This window comes from Mus caroli, unplaced genomic scaffold, assembly GCF_978045245.1.
Source record: "Mus caroli unplaced genomic scaffold, Mus_caroli_1 scaffold_13, whole genome shotgun sequence".
Classification (NCBI taxonomy): domain Eukaryota; kingdom Metazoa; phylum Chordata; class Mammalia; order Rodentia; family Muridae; genus Mus; species Mus caroli.
The window spans coordinates 50,870,884-50,891,010 of NW_028227268.1; the positions used below are offsets into that span (position 1 = coordinate 50,870,884).

Genomic DNA, 20,127 nt, shown 5'->3' on the forward strand with positions numbered 1-20,127 from the left:
CTGCAGAGAAAGTGAGATATTTCCTGGGGATGATGCAGGGGAATCGATGCTGCAGATGACCCTATCCTGCCTCTCCCCTCAGCTCAAATCTCTACTGATCTGAAAACTGCTTCAGCGTCAACTATGGCCAAGATGCCATGCACATCCACCAATTGCATGAGTATTGTGTGGGCCAGGGTGGCTGACCCCAGGCAGTTGGAGGATGTGGGAGCTCCTAGGATCTATGTCACCAGTGAAGATGCAGGATTTAGCTTCCACCTAGCAGAGGGCATGGTGCCTGGGAGACAGCAGGACCCTCATGTCTTCTCCCCGAGTTATTTATAGCCATGCAATGGTAATTTGTGGCAATCACAGCATTTAATCCTGTAATCACACTGCAAGCAGGCACCCAGCCCAGTGAGGTCGGTGAGCCTGCCAGGGCTGGGGAGGGACTTGGCGGCAGAGCAGTGGAGGTGGTGATGTCCCTACCAGCCTTCACCCCATTTTGTCAGCCATGCCCCTCCCCCTGCACCCCAGATAATATGAATAACAATAGCAGCTAACTGGATCACAGGTGTCATATTCCATGCCTTGTTCTAAAGCCCCTCACCCGTAGGGGCTCATTGGTCCTCACTGAGGCTCCATAAGGGAGTTATATTATTGCTGTGGTATTCCTGCACCCCAGGTGAGAAAACAGGCTTAGGTCTCACCACTGATAAGAGTCATGTCTTGAACTCAGGCCTTCTGGTTTCAAAGCCCTTGGTTTTGGAGATCACAGACTCAGAGGTAGGGCTGTCCCATTTATCCCCTCCCCACTGCTGCTATTGACCTTGGCCAGCTCCTCCCTGCACCTGCTCCAGAGGGGCAGACATGCTCAAGAGGCTACAGGCACCACAAGGCTACTTTTTACTTCCTGCTGGTGCTGGCTTCTCTCCAGCTCTTTCCCTAGGGACAAATGGTTTCATGTTTGTAGAAAGAGAAGACTTGGGCAGCAGATCTGGACTCAATTTTCAGATGCTCTCTGCATTTTGCTTCTGCAGGGAGGGCTAGCCGTCAGCTGGCATCAGAAGGGCAGAGCACCACCTAGCTAAGTGCCATCTTCAATGAAGGTGGGGCCCTCTAGCGGGGATTTCTTGACCTTATTTGTTTATATGGCAGGCCCAAATGTCCTGGGTGTGTGTTAAGGAAAGACTTTAGAGTTTACTCATCTGTAAAATGGGACCAAAGACAAGAGCTGTCTAAACTGAGAAGGCAGCTGAGGAAATGGCTGACTTGACACATGCCAACCCTTAATAAGGCTCAGTGAGGTGGGCTCATTCCTATTGCTGTTTATTGCCATCCTGTCCTGAGTGCAGAACCTAGGCCTCCCCTATCCAGACTCAGGGCCAAGTCTTTTGTAGTTAGAGACAGACAGATGGGCTAGGGGAAAAGGGTGACATTAACTTTCAATCTCAGCACCCAGGAGGCAGGGACGGGAGAATGGACAACTCCATGCCAACCTTTGCTACTTAGGGAGACCTTGCCTCAATAAAAGTACAGAGTGAAAGCAAGAAGCCAGGGTCGAGAAGATGGCTCAATAAGTAAAGCACTTGCCATGCAAGTGTGAGTATCTGAGTTCGAATCCCCAGAGCTCAAGTAAAACTGGACACAGTAAACCATGTGTCTGTAATTCCAGCGTTCTCATTGCGAGATGGGAAATTGAGAGAGAATTCCCAGAAGTCTGCAGGTAACCCTGTCTCAAACAAGATGAAAGTGAAGACCAGCGTCTGAGATTGTCTTCCGACTTCTGCATGCAGGTTGTGGCAATTGTGCACGTATACACATACATAGCACACATGCAAATGCATGCACACACACATGCATGCACTTACTCACCCTGTATAGACAATGACAGAAACAGATAGGAGAATTAGAAGGTGGCAGGGAAAGCCAGGCCTCGGGAACACTTGTCCCGGCCTCCTCCTCATAAGGAACTGCCCCATTCAGGAAACCATTTTCACCCACACTGAAGCAACTCTGAGCTCACAAAGAAGCTGCCCCTAGCCCAGGGTTGTGTCTGTATGAACCCAATAGTTCAGAACTGCTCTTCCCAAATGAGAACAATTCCTTGTTTAGAATTCTTTACAGATAGTAATTCTGCCTGGACCTTGCTAGGGAGTGTTGACTCAAACCTTAGTTGGCTAGGGATGCCTACAGAGCCATGGGAAGGAACCCCACAAACCTCGAAGAGGTCAGAGGAGGAATAGGAGAGGGTTATCATCATCTGGAGTGGGCTTCTGAGCAAAAAGGTGAGTTCCCCATCAACAGAGCACATGAGTCCAGCGGTGAGTTTCAGGCACACAGAGGCCATAGTATCCATCTCCTGGGTGGGAGAGAGGAGGCATGGTGGGCTGGATGAAGGAAGGACCCTTGGGGTAGCAGGCATTGTTTAAGTAAACGGTTGTTGTGGGATGTCTGAGATCTCTTTCCATATGAGAGTCTGATTAGTCTGATGCAATGAGGAACATGGACCTTAGATCAAAGGTTGGCACATTGTTCTGGAAAAGTCCAGAGCATAAATATCTTAGGGTTTGAGGGCTGTGAGTCTGTTGCCACTATTGAAGTCAGGTGCTGCAGTGTGAAAGTAGTCATAGATAATATGCAAATAGATGAGTTGCCAGTGTTTCAAAGAAACTTTATTTTCAAAAACAAGTGGCAGATTCTATTCTTGGTGATAGACCCCTGTATTAGAGCAACGGGAGCTCAGGGGCCCCAAGAAACCATTCTTGGAGAAGATGTTGAGTTAGGCAGCAAGCAGGAATGGGAAGAGCAGTTCTGAGTGATCCCAGAGCTCCTAGCATCATCCCATGTGGTGGCCTTCCCTTTCTGAGTAGTCACCTTCCCCTGGACATGGTCCTATATAGTTCAGAGCCTTGCTATCTCACTAAAAGCATCAGCCAGGCTTGATGATTTTATTTATTTGTGGTGGGAATGCAACATATTAGGCAATTTGCTCAACCTCCGAGCCACATGCCCAGTCCCAAGCAGATATTTTATATAAGAGGGCTGGGACTGAAGACTTGACACTTGTTCAAAGTGTTCACAGAGCACTTGTTCTGGTAGAAGAGTTGGGTTCAATTATGAGCATCCACATGGTGGCTCATAGCTGTTTGTAACTCCAGTCCCATGAGATCTGATGTTCTGTGTTCTTCTGACCTTCATGGACAACAGGGACACACATGTTACACAGATATATACATTAAGGGAAAACACTCATAGATATTAAAAACAAAAGAAAACAACAACAACAACAACAACAACAAAACAACAACAAAAACCAGATTGGTAAAATAGTTCAGCATCAGATAAAGGTACTTGCTACTAAGCCTAATGACCAGAGTTCAATCCCTGGGACACACATGATCAAAAGAGAGACAGTTGACTGCTGTGGGATGTCCTCTGTATGTGTGTATGTGCACATGCATGCATACAAACAAACAAATAATATAATAGAAAAATCAGCAACAACATCTCCCCAAAGCAGGAAAACAAAACTAAAAATGATAGATTTCTAATGAGTGCTTGGATTTGCGCAGCAGTAAGGGCTGAGAAGTCCTGTGACCTGCCAGTCATACAAGGCCAGTGAAATATAGTAATAGAGTTTTTGGCTAAGCCCAGAGGCTTGAGCTTTAGGGAAGCCAGGGTTGTCAGCCCTTAACTCCAGCAGGAAGGTGGAGACTCAGAAACATACTATCCTAAAGCTAACACTGTAAGCATTCCAACCCTTTGGCTAGGTTCAGGCCTCAGAGGAAGAGATGATGTCTGTCTACCCCAGAGACCAAATCTTCTTAATCCAGCCCCTGGCATCAGAGCTAAACCCTCCTAGAAGCTTCTCAATGGCCCATCTAGGAGGCACGGGACATCTTTTAGCTTGGTCACACTTAGACTAGATCAACCACAGCAGCTCTTTAACTGTTATCAAGGGACATCTGCCTCAAGTTTCCAGATGTCACAGGATTCTAGTATGACTGCCATTACCGGTGAAATAAAAAGGACCGCACTTTCTTAGGACATCCTGTTCGTGATGGTTGGCCTCAGCTGGGCTTCTTTTCCTTAGAAGGGCTGAGCCATTTTGTGTTGTATAGGCTCAAGAACTGGAGGCCTGGACTGAGGGATATGCCCTAGCTCTGGACTCTAATTCTAGCATCCCAATAAGCCAGGACTCCTCCCCCATGCAGCCAGCCACACCCAGGGAACACTAGTGTCGTGGGAGCCTGCTGCATTCTCTCTCTCTGTCCTCTCTGCAGGAGAACTGTACCGGGTTTCCCTCAGAAGGCAGAGGTTCCCAGCCCAAGGAAGTATCGAGATTCATGAAGATGGCGAGGTGAGCTGCGTTTTGGAGGCATCTGGCCAGCATCCTAAGAAGAACCCTAGGAGGCTAGACAGGCTGCCTAACTTCCACCCTGTTCTTCTTTGCTGTATGACCCTTGGGTAGCTCCCTGCTGTTCTCTGGGCTTCAGGCTCCCATTGGCACAAGAGTCGATCTAGATTCGTCTTGTCCGTGCTGTCCATTGAGGGTCTGACCCTGCTAAGTAGCTTTCTGGATACACCAGAGTCCCATAGCCCCACCCACTCTGTCCTTGAGCACCCTGGATGCCTGCTGCTTGCCTGTCTCTATCCCTGCTGTATCCTCCTCAGGAAGGCTGCTCACAGCGCTCCTGCAAGACACACGTCCTTCTGCTGGTGCTGCATGGGGGCAACGTCCTGGACACCGGCTCTGGTGACCCTTCCTGCAAGGCGGCCGACATTCACACTTTCAGCTCTGTGCTGGAGAAGGTCATGCGTGCCCACTTCCCTGCTGCCCTGGGACACATCCTCATCAAGTTTGTCCCTTGTCCTGCCATCTGCTCGGAGGCTTTCTCGCTCGTCTCTAAGTGAGTCATTTTGGCTTGTTTGCACGGTCTGAGTTCGGTGTGGGAGGTGTAAGATAAGGGATACCCTGCCTTGGGGGCACCTGCTGAGGCCTGTTTGGTGTCAAGTCAGAATTGCTGAGAGCATCTCTAGTGGGATGTGGTCATTAAGAGTCGTCTGAGACCTGGGGATGCCAGGATCCCTGTGCTAGCCCAGATCCACTTCCTGTGAGTCCGTTAGAATGAAACAAGAAACAGGCCTCGAGCAATTATCCATTTCCCCCAGCAATCCAGAGAATGGAGCTGGGCGTCACATCAAGGCAGCCTCACTACAGAGAACAGCCCTGCAGAGGTACACACTCTAATGGAGGTAGCCCAAGGCACGCTGACACTCATTCAAAGAAGACTTCCCAGAGAATTTGACTTGAATTTCGTAGTGTGGCTAAGTGAATGTCCTCTTTGGTCAGCCTGGTCTTGATCCTGGTTGTGTGAGCTTGGGGAATTGTGTCACCGCTTCCTACCTCAAGAACCCCATCTGCAAAATGGAGGTAAAAGTGTTATTGACTGGTTCCGAGAGGGATGTTGGTGTTGGTCTGAGGGTCTAAACCCATACACATCACGGCACATGGGAAGCGTCCATACTGATGGGGGCTCTCACTGGCTGCAACAGTGACATCCTAGGGCCACACTTAGCCTCTGTTTCCTGTTGGTGGAGAATGTCTTGTCCTAGCTCACAGCAGGGAAAGGATGCTACAACAGAAGCACAGGCTGAACACTGGGCCACTTCTTGCAAGTGCCAGTATGTTCTTCCCATCGTTGAGTGAGAAAGAGTGAGGGATGGCAGAGAGACCAAGGGCTTTGTGGGAACTGGGTCCTATGGAGACATTCCATCCACCATGCCAGGACTTGAGGGCCCCAGTGCCCCAGTGCCCCAGGTGTCACTATTGAAGTAGCTGAAGGTGGGTACCTGGAGCCAGTTGGACACCTGCTTTCTTTCCAATTGTCTGCAAAACAGGCTTTGTGCACCTGCAGGGCCCATGTGGCCTAGAAGACACTTAGTACATTGTTGCTACTAAAGCAGGGAGGCCAGACTCTTCTGCTGGTGGGGCAAAAGGGAGCTATTGGCACCCCTCCCTCACCCTCCCCTCATGACCTCAGAAAGTCCTTCCTTCAAGTGCATCCTCTAGGCTTTCTTCCTTGGTGTACACTCAAGATCTCAAGAGAAGGGGAACTTGTGTGTTTCGAGGGACTCCAGTGTGGGATGGGCCCACTTCCAGTGGTCCAGGATCTAGCAGGTGTTGGTCTTTTCTCCTCCTGCTCATTTCCCTGAATGGTGCTCAGAGGCTCAAAGGCTCAGAGGCTCAGAGGCTCAGAGGCTGGTGTTCCTGAGTTCCCAGGATGCCCTCAGGTGGATCTCCATCAGAGACAGTAGGCAGGAAGCAAGTTAGGTCTGTGGCTTCCCAGCTTAGTCAATTGCCCCAGTTCTCCTGTGACCCATGTCAAAGGCAAGATGTGCAGGGTTCCCGTGGAGCAGCTGAGTGGGTGGAGCAGCTGAGTGGGTGGAGCAGCTGAGTGGGTGGAGCAGCTGAGTGGGTGGAGCCCTGGAATCTGCTTCTTAGACAAGGGCTTGCTACTGCTCTTCTGCTGTAGGATTAAGGAGCAGTCTAGCTGGTGGCAGGGCTTCAGTCCCTCACACTCACAGTAGTCACGGAGTTAATCTTGTTGGCCCACAATCCATCTCAAGACCCCTGCCTCTCACCCCAACTCCCCAGGACAGCTGACCTCCAGAGCTGGGTCATCCCTATCTCCAGGAAGATAGATGGCCAGACCCTTTGAGGGGGCAGCAGGAGAGAGCTTTCCTCTCCCCCAGGCAGCTCTTGCCAGGCCCATTAATCACCAGTAATCACTGCTGGGAGGGAGCTCCTTCTCGGCTAATTAAAATCTCTCTGGCTGCAATCGAGGCCTGTTTCCTCTAATTTGTGTTCTTTGGAGATGAGAAATGGTTGGTGGGAGAACCTGCCTTGCGCTCTGCTAGGACTCTGCCACCTGCTGCGGGTGCCTGAGTCCTGTCACTTGTCCTAGATTCTGTTGGTTCACTCTGCTCTGAGCTTTACGCACTCTGGAACTAGTCATACGGGGTTAAGGGCAGGTTGATGGCCTTGGGTAGGATGTTCTCAGACTTCCTCTGTGTCTGTTCTAACCAGTCAGGCCCAACAAAGCATCAGGGTGAAGGGTGCCAGAGGACAGAGGCAATCTGGGTAGGGATGGGAAGTCAGGTGGGTCTGAGCTGCCCAGAGAGGGAGGAACTTCCTAGGAGGAAGATGGAGGGATACAGTGTCCTGTGGGAGTGGAGTTCTGTAGCGTAGGACACCAACCCTCTCTGTAAAACCTATGAAGCAGAGGCTCTGTCCCCGGAACACAGAACATAGAACACACCATCATACACGCAGTCAGGTGGTGCCACCTCTACACCAGAGCCGTGCTCCCATCTCCCTTCTCAGCTTCCCAAAGCCTCTCTTGAGAGTCTACTTCATCATCTTCCTCCTCCAGGAAGTCTACCATGCTTGCCCACACTGTTCTACATTAGCTAATTCTCTAATTTCTTTCAGAACTGGGATGCTTTTAGGCTCCTGACAGATAGAATGGCTTTGGCACACCACAGACTGGATTGGGCTGGCATATATGGGGTCAGCATAGCCTTGAGTCCTCATCTTTTTCCCCCCTTGCCCCATTGTGATTTGCCTCAGTAGACCTTTCCCGGGTCCTTACATTTTTCTGGAGCTGAGCATGGTGCACGGAGCCCAAAGGCCCATGCCACCCATTTCTTGGTCCTGGCTAGGCTGACTTTGGGCCCCCTGTCTTCAGCCTGAACCCCTATAGCCACGACGAGGGCTGCCTCGGTTCCAGCCAGGACCACGTGCCCCTGGCTGCCCTTCCCCTGCTGGCCATCTCCTCCCCACAGTACCAGCACGCTGTTGCCACTGTCATCGAGCGAGCCAACCACATCTATGGCGAGTTCCTCAAGTCCTCTGATGGGATTGGCTTCAATGGGCAGGTAGGGGGCACCTTGTTCTCTCTCACTCTGTGCTAGCTGCTACCTAAAAGGGGATGGGATCTGCTGCAAGGGTTAAGGCAGGCTAGACTTGTAGCATCCGAGACTGAAGGAGGCGTTTGATGGGGAGGAGGAGGGTCCCATTGCCCTGACTTAAAGTCTGTGCTAGTCCTTAGCTAGTCTGACTCTTAAGCACGGCTGGACCATTGACCTCTGGCTGACTCCAAAGGAAATCTATTGTCAAGATGAGCCTACCCTCCATATGTGCTTATCTAAGCAACTCATTAGGACAGATTCCTTATTCTCTCATGGGAACATGTCCCTACTGGGACTGGATGTGGGGTGAGAGTGCTTCAACAGGCAAGCCTACCACCCTGTTGTACCTCTGCAGGTGTGTCTCATCGGGGACTGTGTGGGCGGCCTCCTGGCTTTCGATGCTATCTGCTACAGTGCGGGACCCTCAGGGGACAGCCCTGGCAGCAGCAGCCGGAAGGGGAGCATCAGCAGTACCCAGGTGTGGTCAGGCTGGGGGATGGTAGAGGGCCGGGCACGTCCCTGTGTGTATCTCCTAAGAGCAGAGGAGCAGGTGGCTCCCCAAAGGAAGGTCGTTCCAGGCACTCGTGTTGGCATTATGATGTCTGTGGTACAAAGGATTATATGAGAATAGCAAGAGCATGTTAGCACAGACCAAGAAACAGGCCTAGAAGATGCCTGCTAGTGTGTATCTCCCTAGAGAGCCGCCCAGTGTCTTGACTCGGTGGCCCATCCCTGTGGCCACAGGAAGTGGCCTATGCTTTGTAAACCACCAGCTACCACCATGAGCGCATGTTTGGCAAAAGGGGGGGTTCACTTACACCAAGGGGAAGAGGCAGGGCCCCAGGACCCCTGTGATTGCTATGTGTTCTGCTCCAGGACACCCCTGTGGTGGTGGAAGAGGACTGTAGTCTGGCCAGCAGCAAGCGGCTCAGTAAGAGCAACGTCGATGTCTCCAGTGGAGTGGAGGATGAGGACCCCAAGAGGCCGTTGCCTCGGAAACAGAGTGACTCCTCCACATATGACTGCGAGGCTATCACCCAGCATCATGCCTTCCTCTCAAGGTAACCCTCTCTACCCCCTAGCACCCGCCCCCCACCCCTGGCTGCATCACAGCAACACAGCATCCGTGGCTCACCAGCAGGGCTTGTGACCAGCCAGTCACCCTAGACCCTTTTCCAGGGACTCATAGATAGCATGGGATTTCTGGAACCAGCACCACTTGTCATTGGCCTTATACCCACACCAGGGAATTTTCAGTTTGTCTCTGCCCCCGTTCAAACCTGCAGACACAGGGGATAGTCTATTGCACCTCTCTGGGCTTTGGCTTCCTCTCTGCGAAAGGATAGGGCTGCCCAGTTCCACTTCTTGTATAGATTGGCGAATCTAGTGAAGTTACGGAAAGGGGTGTGCTTGGTGGACTGCCCCAGGGTTTCTACTGACTGTTTCTCAGAGGAGAACTCAGTCACAGCACTGGGTCCTGAAGAGCTGGGGCAGCCTTCTGCTCTCCTTGTCCTCACCTCAGTGTCTTGGATGTGACAAACCCTACAAACTATCCTTTCAGTTTCTAGGAGAGATGGCTGATGAGAAGCTAAACAAACATTGAATGAGGAGAGAAATGAGCACTGAACAGGGACCCAAACTGGAGGCTGGGGTGGAGGGAGCTTTTTTCTTTCCATTTCTCTTCAATTCTCCCCTTCCCACCCCTCTCCACTTCCCCTCGTTTGCCTCCTAAGTGGCAAGTATCATGGTGTCACCAAAACAGTATTTTTCACGTAATTTATATATAGTTTTTCTAAGATACAAAGAACCCCAAAGCCTCTTATACTGTGACCTTCCCCCAATTAATTAAAAATATTTGGTAAATATTCTTAATGTAATATAAATTTGAATATGTAACTACTTCCTTAATCCAACTAATTGGATATTTTGGGGCTTTTCAGTTTTTTTTTACTGCTATAAAAAGCTCTATATTTGATATCTATATCTACATATCTATATCTATATGATTATTTTTAGTTTTACTTATGTGTCTGTGTGCCTGTGTATGTATGTGCAAATGCTTGCAGAGGCCAGAAGAGAAGCACTGGGTTCCCTGGAGCTGGAGTTGCATGTGGTTGTGAGCCACCTGATAGAGAGTGCTCTTGACCCCTGAGCCAGCTCTCCAGCTCCTACACTAGAGACCTTTGTGCACAAACATTAATGTCCATGCTAGACTCACAGTAATCTTGCCTTCACCCGTGGTTTGTATACTGTGGTTCCATGTATTGATGATCAACTATGGTCTGAAAATATTAAATAGAAGTAAATCCGTTCTAAATTGCATGGTGAAGTCTCATTCTATCCTGCTCTGGGCATGAATCACTCCTTTGTCCAGTGTGTCCACTCTGTCTACGCTACTTATCCGTTACCTCCTGGCCGCCAGGGTACCACAGTGCTAGAGTTAATATGACCCTCACTTTACTTTGGGATGGTCCCAAAGGGTAAGAGTAAGTAACTATGCTGACAATTTAGATATGAAAAAAAGAAGCTTCAAGGTATCCTCTCTAAAAGAAAATGTGAAATTATAATATTTTGCAAGACACATCCATATAACTTTTATTACATTATGTTGTTATCATTGTTATTTTATTATTAATCATTCTCTTAATGTGCCTCACATATAAATTAAATTTTATTCCAGGTACATTGACTATAGGAAAAGCACCCTATGAAAGGATTTGGCACTTTCACTGAGGTCTCGGGATATAGCCCTATGGATGAGTGTGGACCTCTGCTCTTCCTGCAGATGGATTCCTGGAGGTGGGATAGGATAGGAGGCTGTGGGTTCTGTAGGGTTAAGCTTTGAATGCTAAGGCTCCTCTATCAAGTCAACCTCTGGAATAGCATCCAGGTACAAAGGAGGGTTGAGAGGTGAAAACCTCAACATTTCTGGTTCATCCTTGAAGCATCCTTTAGGAAAGCCCAGATCTGAAGAGCGATCAGCTAGACATCCAGGACTTTAAGTAGTGAGCACAACACAGCCAGCTTTCCCCTCTGGTGCAGGAACAGATGGCTGTTTCTCTGGCAATTAAGTAGTTGGCAAGTGTCTAGGGACATTGCTGTACATGGAATATACATAGTTAAACTTCGTCATCATTGGCTGAGAGAGCAGGAGGCAGCACATGAAGACTGCGTGCTGGCTCACTCCTGAGGGTGGACCCTTGCCTGCAGCATTTTAAACTGTTACTTTGGAAGTTTTTTTCTCTAACTTGAATATTTTAGATGACTTTGCCTTCAGAAGGTGCCTGATCCATCTTGTCATCCCCTGTCACAGTTTAACCACTTACTGGATCTGGTGCTTGTTGGAAGGCCAGGGAGGCAGCCTTGGCTTCTCTCTGCTCTCAGTGCCCAGCTCTGTATCTGTGGCTAAACACAGGCTAGATTCCTTGGGGTAGATCAGGCTCTTGGACTGAGAATGTGGGATACTGATCTTACATATCTGTTAAGTGGAGCGGGGAGGCCAGGCTATTTGCACCTGTGTCTGCCTGTTGTCTGGAACATGAGTTATGGTAAAAAAACAAAAACAAAAACAAAAAAACCCTGCTGCTAACAGCGCCAGCAGCAGCCAGCTGGCCCGTGTGCTGACCAGGCTCCTCCTGTGGAAGGTGCAGGGATTTTCAGAGTGGCTTTTACAAACAGCATGCAGGGAGGGCAGGTGGTACAGATGCTCACAGGTGCTCAGCCAGGTTTCACAAGAAGAGTTGTAGCAGATCCCAGCTACACAGATTGCTTAAGCATGATCTACGGCTGTCTGGCATGGCAGAAGAAGTCCAGGCGGTGGGTGCAGGTGGCCTATAAAGTCTTGCAGACTCACCACCTGGCCCATGCAGAATATGTTTGCTGAACTCTCTGCTCCAGCCAAATGATGGCCTGGGTGGCCAACGCTAAGTCACGAGTCTCTGTGGATGGTGTCAAAAAGTGCTCTCTGGTTCCCAGTCCCAATCCAGTAATGGACGGTTGGGCATCCTGCTCTCAGAACGCATCTGTGCCTCCTGGCTCTCCTCTGATCTGCCATCCCTCCCTCCAGCAGCATCCACTCCAGTGTGCTGAAGGATGAGGCTGAGGCTCCTGCAGCTGGCACCCCCCAGCTCTCTGAGGTCAGCCTGGGTCGCTTTGACTTTGATGTGTCTGACTTCTTCCTCTTCGGCTCACCGCTGGGCCTGGTCCTGGCCATGCGGAGGACAGTGCTGCCTGGGATAGATGGTGGGTATGGGCGGGCCAATGGCTCAGGGGATCAGGGCATGGGAAATTGGGAGGGCGGACAGAGTGACTGAGGCAGGTTAGATAGAGAAATTATAGAAACTGGGGGAGAATATAGGTGGCTTGCCAAGGCTTGACAGAGATGAGGCAGCTCGGTGGACTTCACTGTCCCTTCCATGTCTCCTCTGTCCTGTGGTCATGCCCCATGAGAATGTAGGCCCAAACATTCACCCTATCATAGAAAATCCTCTCTCCCTGTGTCCAGCAGACTTTCTGCAGCCACATGGGTCTCCAAACCTCTCTACCCAAACTAGCACTAGGGGCCTTTGCCATGTAGCAGCTGAAGTTAAAGCTCTTTCCAGCAGACACATGATGTCATTTGCCCAGCATGCGCCTTCCAGAGAGTCTGAGGACAGGAGTGCAGACTGTCATTCATTGCTTTCTGTTGGAGCTGCAGCAAGGAGAGGCAGGCAGAGCTCAGGGCCACTCTCCATGTTGCAGAGACTTTAAATTCCCAAGTGCAGCAAACTCAAGCTCCTGACCTAGGACTGGTGGAAGGCACGGGGCCTCCATGAAGACACCTACTGGCCAGTGTAGGAACTGCTTCACCTGTTCTGACTAAGCTTGAGAGCTCCCGATCAAGGATTCATTGTCCTAGCTGAAGGGACTTGGGTTGGCTTAATAAATCGGGGAGTGGCTGAGTGTTGGTTAGAGGAACTTAAAGAAGTATCCCAGTGTGAAGAGTGGAAGGAGGGCCTTGTAGTCTGAAGGAAGTCCTGTTTGAAGACAGAGGAAGGAAAGCAGCAAGCTTGTAGGTGTTCGCCAGGGCTGTAGTGCTGTTTATTTTCAATGGTGCCCCTAAGTGGGGCAGATTGGCAAGGCTTTCAGGGCCAGACTAGGCATTTTGTTTCTGGGTTGTGTGATGGCTAGTTTTCTATCAAACTGACATAAGCTAGACATCTCTGAGAGGGCGGAACCACAATTGAGAAAAATGCCTTCACAAGATTGGCCTGAAGGCAAGCCTGTGGGTCATTTTCATAACTGATGATTGATGGGAGGGGCCTGGCCCACTGTGAGTGGTCCTGTTCCTGGGTGGGTGGTCCTGGGGGTGTATAAGAAATCAAACTGAGTAAGCCAGTAAGCAGTATTCCTTCATGGCTTCAGCTTCAGTTCCTGCCTCCAGGTTCCTGCCTTGAGGTCCTGCCCTGATTTACCCCAGTGATGGAGTGTGGCCTGAGAGTTGGCAGATGGAATAAACTCTCCCCCCCCCCCAAGTTGCTTTTGGTCACGGTGTTGTAGTACAGAAATAGAAACCCTAACTAAGATTGGTAGCAAGGACCTAGGGGAGGTTCTTGAGCAGGAGAGAAGGCTACTGAAGGCTGCATTCGAGGGAGCTCTTTAGAGCCATTTGAAAGGGGCTTCTGCATGTGTCTTCTTCCCACTCACCCAGGTTTCCAGATGCGTCCTGCCTGTAGCCAGGTCTACAGCTTCTTCCACTGTGCAGATCCCTCTGCTTCACGGCTTGAGCCACTGCTGGAGCCCAAGTTCCACCTGGTGCCTCCTGTCAGCGTGCCTCGCTACCAGAGGTTCCCCCTGGGCGATGGACAGTCTCTCCTGCTCGGTAGGTCCTGAGGCTATGTGTGTGTTAAATTGGAGGCTGCTAGGTTTGGGAATGTTCTTTCTTGCTCAGCCTTTCAAACTGTCAGCAGTGGGGTGGCTCCCGGGAGCAGGGCTGTGTTGTTAGAGGAGTGGGCAGGAAGCCAGCTGGCTTCAGTGCTCTAGAGTAGGTGCCTGTGCCAAGGACCTTCTCTTTTATGGGCATTTTGGTGCCACCTCAGTCGCTGGCAGGCTCCCATTTGAGCTTCTATGACTAAGGCTGGAAAAACAGTGGGGTTATTGATCTGAGGGCAAGTCAAAGGTGCCTGCCCAGGACTGCTTCCCATGCCCATCCCAGACCCTGCAAAGACATAGCAGAGCGTTGGCCGGGGCTTGGAGGAGGATTGTATTTGGATAGGTAGAGAGGCATTGGAGGGACAATAAGAGCTGTTGGTTAGTTCAGAGAAGAACCAGTGGTTTCTGGATTCAAAGGAATATGTGTGTGACTGGGTATGATATGACCAAAGGCAGGCCCAGCATGGACAAGTGGGTACTTGGCAACCAGTCTTGGCTCCATAGCTCCATATCACCATTGGGGAACTCTAGCCTAATGGTTTTAGAGGTTTTTGTCAGAGATGAGGGAATGCTGTACCCATAACTCATTTCAGGATTAGAATTTACCCGTCTTTGTTCCTCATGTCAAAGGGATATATTGGTTTAGGACTTCCACGAGGAAGCAAGGCTCCAACGTCTGCTTCTGCTACTTTGATGTTCCCTCTAAAAGTGGGATTCCCCCAACCTTAGAGGGTCTCCCCCACCCCCAGCTTGCTGGATGATGTCATTTCCATCTACTTTCACCTCAGCCATGTGTCTCTGTGGGTCAGGGGAGGGATCTGATGAGAGGCCATGGTTAGCCATTGCATCATGACTATAGCTAGGCTGTAGGGCCAACCTCCCAGGCTTCCCTGTAACGTTTGTGAGATAGGATGATGTTGCGCTCACCACCTATGTCTGTATCACTCACAGTTTGTACTGTGTTTGTGTGTGGGTATAGGGTGATGATGGCCTGCTAGGCCTGGGCTGGCTTCTCTGCCCTTCCAGTCTCTTGCCCAGCATGGGAGCTGTCACTAAATAAGCCACTCTGCTGGATACTCAATGCTTGCCCTGACCTTGCAATTCCCCCTCCAGCTGATGCCCTGCACACCCACAGCCCCCTATTCCTGGAGGGAAGCTCCCGGGGAAGCCCCCCGCTTCTGGATGCCCCTGCCTCGCCCCCTCAGGCCCCAAGATTCCAGCGCACAGAACGGAGGCTAAGTGAAGGCAGCTCCCATAGCGACAGTTCAGAGTCCTCGGACAGCCTGGCACCTATGGGTGCCTCCCGCAGTGAGTGAGGCCCTATGGGGGCCCAGCTTGCATTTGAGGGGCAGGGACTTTCTCTGGGGGGGTGGGCCCACACAGCAGGGCTGCTGTGGGCAAGCTCTTGGGTTAGAAGGGGTTGTGAAAGAACTCATGATGACATTCCTGCCTTTGGGGAAAGGGATGGGAATGGGGATGGGGGATGGGGTTGGGTGGAGGGAAGACTGATCGGGTTTCCCTTTGAGTCCTCACTGATTTCCTAAGCTGGCCAAGCTCTGATCCAGGAGAGAGCCCTAAATGGACCAGCTAGGACTATGTTTTCCCCATCCCCAAACTCACAGATGGATATTAAGCCCAAGGGCCTCCCTCACACACTATCAGCTTAGCTCTATTTCCAACCTTTGAGTCTGAGTTCTGATTTTGAATGGGGCTTTGACTTCTGACCACGGCCCATGACTGAGATTTGACCTCATGTATATTCTTGACCTCTGACCCTATACAGGCCTCTGATCTCTGGTCATACACTGTGCCCCAACCTTTGCAGGCACAGACTAATTTGTGACCTCAGAGAGAGCCCCTGGGAAGTGCCCTGGGGTGCGACTCTGACCGTCTTCATGTGGCTGGTCCTCCTTCTTGTGACTAGGTGGGAGCCCATGTCTTAGTGGTGGATGATCAGAAGGGCAGGTGAAAGGCCAGGAGTCACCTCCCATCCTGCTCATTCTGGGCAGGTGCTGTGACCCTAACCTTGCTGGCACATCTCCACTGAGTCTGTGCCTGCTGGCTTTTGGCCATTCTGTCCTCACCTTCCTCTTGGTCCCACAGTCACAGCCAAGTGGTGGGGAACCAAGAGGATTGACTATGCCCTGTACTGCCCAGATGTCCTCACCGCCTTCCCCACAGTGGCTCTGCCTCACCTCTTCCATGCCAGCTACTGGGAGTCTACCGATGTGGTCGCCTTCATCTTGAGACAGGTACTATGGCTCCCTTATTGGCCCAGCCTGTTGGCCCCTCTGGGGAATCCCAGGCTTCTCTTGTGACCATGTGGAGCACTTGGCCTGTGACAGTGGTGGGAAAGCACTGGGGCATGGATGTCAAGAGAAATGAGAGGCCAGAGAAGGGGTTCCTTTAAGAACTCTGACTTTGTAGATAATTAACTAGATAATCAGCCTGCAGATGAAGCCATGTCTCTGTGTCATGATGGAGGAGGTGGAGCAATGCATGCCTGGTCCCTCTGGGTCTTAGTGTCTTTGCCTTTAAAACAGAACAGCAGGAAGTCCATAACCTGGAGGTAATGGGGGCAGAGAGTTGGGGACAGTTCTGAAGGTCTGGTGTGGTTATACCTGGGTATGGCAGAGATGTAATCAAGGAAGAGCTATCAGCTGACCTGTGCTTTGAGAAGGAAGCTTTGGGACTGCTATTATGGGATCCAGGAGAGGAGGCCTGGTGTCCCTAGGAAGCAGAGATAGTATATGAGCCCCATCAGGACACAAAAGCTTGGACTAGGTGCCAAGGGGTGATAACACGTGGACTCAGTGCCAGTACTTCTGAGGTCTGAGCTGAGGGAAGGAGCTAGCTAAATGGTCCTGTCTTTGATTTCCTAGTACTTTGACCAGAGGGGATCTGGGCAGGGGGAGTCAAGGCTGTACTTCTGCAGGGTAAGACCCATGGTAGGTGTTGGGGGGCAGTGAGTCTGAAGCTTAGGGAAGGTATCAGGACTGGAGACAAAAATGTGCTTGTCATCAGACCTTGGCTATTCTAGAAATCCCATAAGGATACCAATGAGGTCACCACAGATAGCAGAGACAAGCCAGGAGCTCCCTGGGGAGACAGGGAAGATCCCTTTGAATGATGGAAGTGACCATCCCCATAGGTTGGAGGAGAACCTGGATAAGTAGACAGGAGAGGTGGAAGTCCCAGGGACACAGCAGAAGTGGCGTCAGTGGAGTGCTAGGGACAGAAGCTGTTGGGGTAGCCAGAGGAGAGGAGGCAGGTGAGGTGTGTAGAAGACTTATGGAGGACTTGATGCCATGAGGATCTCCAAGGAGAGGGTGGTCTATATGAAATGAGCAGTGGTAGGCATTTTTGGATGTTGAGAAGAATGACCCAGCAGAAAAGGTCTGGACCAGAAAATGAAGTGATGGTCTGAAGAAGGGGACAGAGCAGAGTCAGGAGTTCACGGCTCCCACTGGCCTTAGGCAAAGGTCACCTGTAATATTGGAGGGAAGGCAGAGAACAAACAAATGATAACTAGGTATCTGCAGGATTCAGGCATGAAGGTGAGAGGCTGCTCCCAAAGCAACCAAGGGGACAGTTCTCTGGTTCTAGCTGTCCGTCCAGACAGATGTGAAGGGAGACAGCACCCAGGGTTGAGGCAGGGTCCAGACAATGCAGGAGGGAGGCCAGAAGCAGGCCCTAGCTGGCAACTGTTTGGGGAGGCAGAAGGACAACACATGAGAATGTGCCACCAAGCCCCTCCTCGCTCTTGGCCAGGTGATGCGTTACGAGAGTGCAAGTGTGAAGGAGAGCACTGGTCTGGACCCCACAGCTCTGAGCCCTGCTAACCCCCGTGAGAAGTGGCTGCGTAAGCGAACCCAGGTCAAGTTGCGGGTAAGCTTGCTGTGCTGCAGTTGGCTCTGTTAGGCAGCTGACCTTGGGGGCGTGGGCAGTCACTCGCCAGATAAGAACTCCGGTTTGCCTGGTAGAGAGCTTGCCTCCCTTCCAGCTGGGTATGAGGGAGCAGGTGTGGGCTTCAGGGTCTGGTTCCATGACTCCACCTGGCAGTCCAGGGCTCCCGGGATGGTAAAACTAGGGCAGTTGTGGAATGATGGCTCCATGCCAGGCTTCTGAAAACATGGACTTGACACAAAAGGTCTTGCCTATGCCCAGGGCTCTCAGCTATTAAGTAGGATTTGGGGTGATCCTTGCTGCAATGGGCATGTATACACCAGGGTGAAAATGGGTAGGATTGGCAGGGTAGGCTCCAGCAGGCCACTGTAAAGATGGGGTTCCTCTGTAGGGACTTGGGGATAAAGAGGAAGCTGGGAAGAACACATACTTTTATTCTCTCAGCAAACTGTCATCGTGCCTATGTCTCAGGCCCTCTGCAGGGAGGTCGCACAGTCTGAGACTATAGTGACACAGAGTTGCCCTGGTGAGCAGCCCCTGTCTAGCGAGAAAGAACAGTAAGCAAGGTTCTAATCAGTCCCAAAAGGCAGAGTGACTAACTCTTCATGAATCGACTTTTTGGGGGCATGAACATACTGAGATAAACTTCACCTAGCACGAGTCATACATTCACAGTGTCAAATTCAATGGATTTTAGTGTATTCACAGTTGGATGCGACCCGACCCATGGTCAGTTTTAGAACATTTTGTCACCTCATAAAGGAAACCCCTTTCCCTGCAGCCCTCTTCCCTTCTGCGCTGTCGCTAACTCCTCCCTGAGTAACCAACCAATCGTCTAGTGTCAGCCTCTGCAGACTCACCCGTTCTCAGCATTTCATGCAAATGAAGCCACACATGTGTTTGTGTCTGCCTTCTTTCACTTAGCATCTTAACATAGGATCACCCATGATGTGTCACGTATAGGAACGTTTCCTGACTGGATACTATTCTACTGTATCCATATGTTCTGTTCACCCAGTTGTCAGTTGATGGGCATTTGGGGTGTTTCTACCTGTTGGCTATTTTGAATAATTTACATATTCATCTGCATCTTTTGTAGACACATATTTTCATTTCCCTTGGGCATAGATAGGGAGTGGTGATTCTATGCTTAATCTCTTGAGTGTACCTTCCACAGTGGCTGCCTCATTTTGTTCCCACCAGCAGTGTTTGAGGGTTCTGATTGTGGCACATCCTCCACTCAGCATCCATTGTTGTCTGAGTCTTTGACTCTGGGTATCTTAGTGTGTGACGACCCCACTGCTCAGGCTTACTTCCAAGCACCCATCCATCCACTGCAGTGTTCCACAGGTGCAGGGCTTAAAGGAACCTCCAACCTAGGGCAGGTCCGATGAGGGGGGTTTTATAAGGACTGGTGTCAATGAGTTCTGTAGGGGTGTACTGGGGTGAATCACATGGCCTTCAAGTTGAGAGGAGGTGGACTTCACATTTTGGGGGATGGAGTTGAGTCTCTTGCTGGGGGATGGGCTGCAGTTTGGGGAAAGGAATGTCAGAATAAGAGGGTGGAGGAGGGGTACCAGGAAAGCAGAATGCAGAGGCACTTCTGCAAGGCTTGGCTCCCCCTGTGCTACACTCAGGATTTGGAGTTCAGTGGAAGGTATGGGATGCCGGCCAGGTTGGGTCAGATCTGTATCTTATAAAAGACTCAGAGGATCTGTCTGGAGGCAGCCCTAAAATACAGAGTTCATTAAGAAGTTTCTAGCAGAGTCTAAATGACACTTGTGGGCAGGGAACGCACAAAGATTTGACCAGTATGAGGTATAAAGGTCACCAGATTGACGGACCAGGATCTCAAAGGCTAGCCTGTGAGTGGACAGTTGGGACCAACACAGGGCTTGGAGCTGCAGAATGAATGGGGGCAGAACTGAAAGACAAGGGCACTGAGATATCAAGGGAGGGAATGAGTCACCATCCAGGATCCTATGAGGGAGGGGCTGAGGCTTCAGGGAAAGGAGACTTGGATGGCGGTCAGCCAATCAGTGAGGATGCTCTGGTCAGGCTCACAAGCTTGTCTATATTATTCTTTCTATTGTTGTGCATTTAAAAAACTTAAAACTCACAGGCTAGCCTTTGAGGTCCCATTTTTAAACTTTCCATTTAAAAAAGGAGCTATGTACATGGCTGTTTATGCAGAAGGAAGAACCAAAGGTGACTGGGTAGATTCCAGCTCAGAAATCTGAAAATGATTGTCAGGCTGTAAAGGCCAGGCATCAGTCACATCAGGGGGTGTGCAGAGGCAAGAGCACTAGGCACAGCTCTGTGGGCTGCCTAGGGAGCAGTTTGGTATTTCACGGT

At 50.6% G+C, this 20,127-nt stretch overlaps 1 protein-coding gene across 2 annotated transcripts in view; it reads left to right on the plus strand.

The window, feature by feature from the left end:
- Pitpnm3 (PITPNM family member 3) overlaps positions 1 to 20,127 on the plus strand; it is an 88,774-nt gene that overhangs the window by 57,129 nt on the left and 11,518 nt on the right. Inside the window, exons 5-14 of one of the 2 annotated variants that reach the window (XM_029484174.2) lie at positions 4,266 to 4,342; positions 4,657 to 4,892; positions 7,734 to 7,923; positions 8,312 to 8,434; positions 8,833 to 9,017; positions 12,023 to 12,198; positions 13,646 to 13,816; positions 14,980 to 15,174; positions 15,970 to 16,118; positions 17,638 to 17,754. In XM_029484174.2, coding sequence (XP_029340034.1) covers positions 4,266 to 4,342; positions 4,657 to 4,892; positions 7,734 to 7,923; positions 8,312 to 8,434; positions 8,833 to 9,017; positions 12,023 to 12,198; positions 13,646 to 13,816; positions 14,980 to 15,174; positions 15,970 to 16,118; positions 17,638 to 17,754 — 1,619 coding nt within the window. The remainder of the gene's footprint in view (positions 1 to 4,265; positions 4,343 to 4,656; positions 4,893 to 7,733; positions 7,924 to 8,311; positions 8,435 to 8,832; positions 9,018 to 12,022; positions 12,199 to 13,645; positions 13,817 to 14,979; positions 15,175 to 15,969; positions 16,119 to 17,637; positions 17,755 to 20,127) is intronic. The other variant, XM_021176711.2, reaches the window with a different exon arrangement.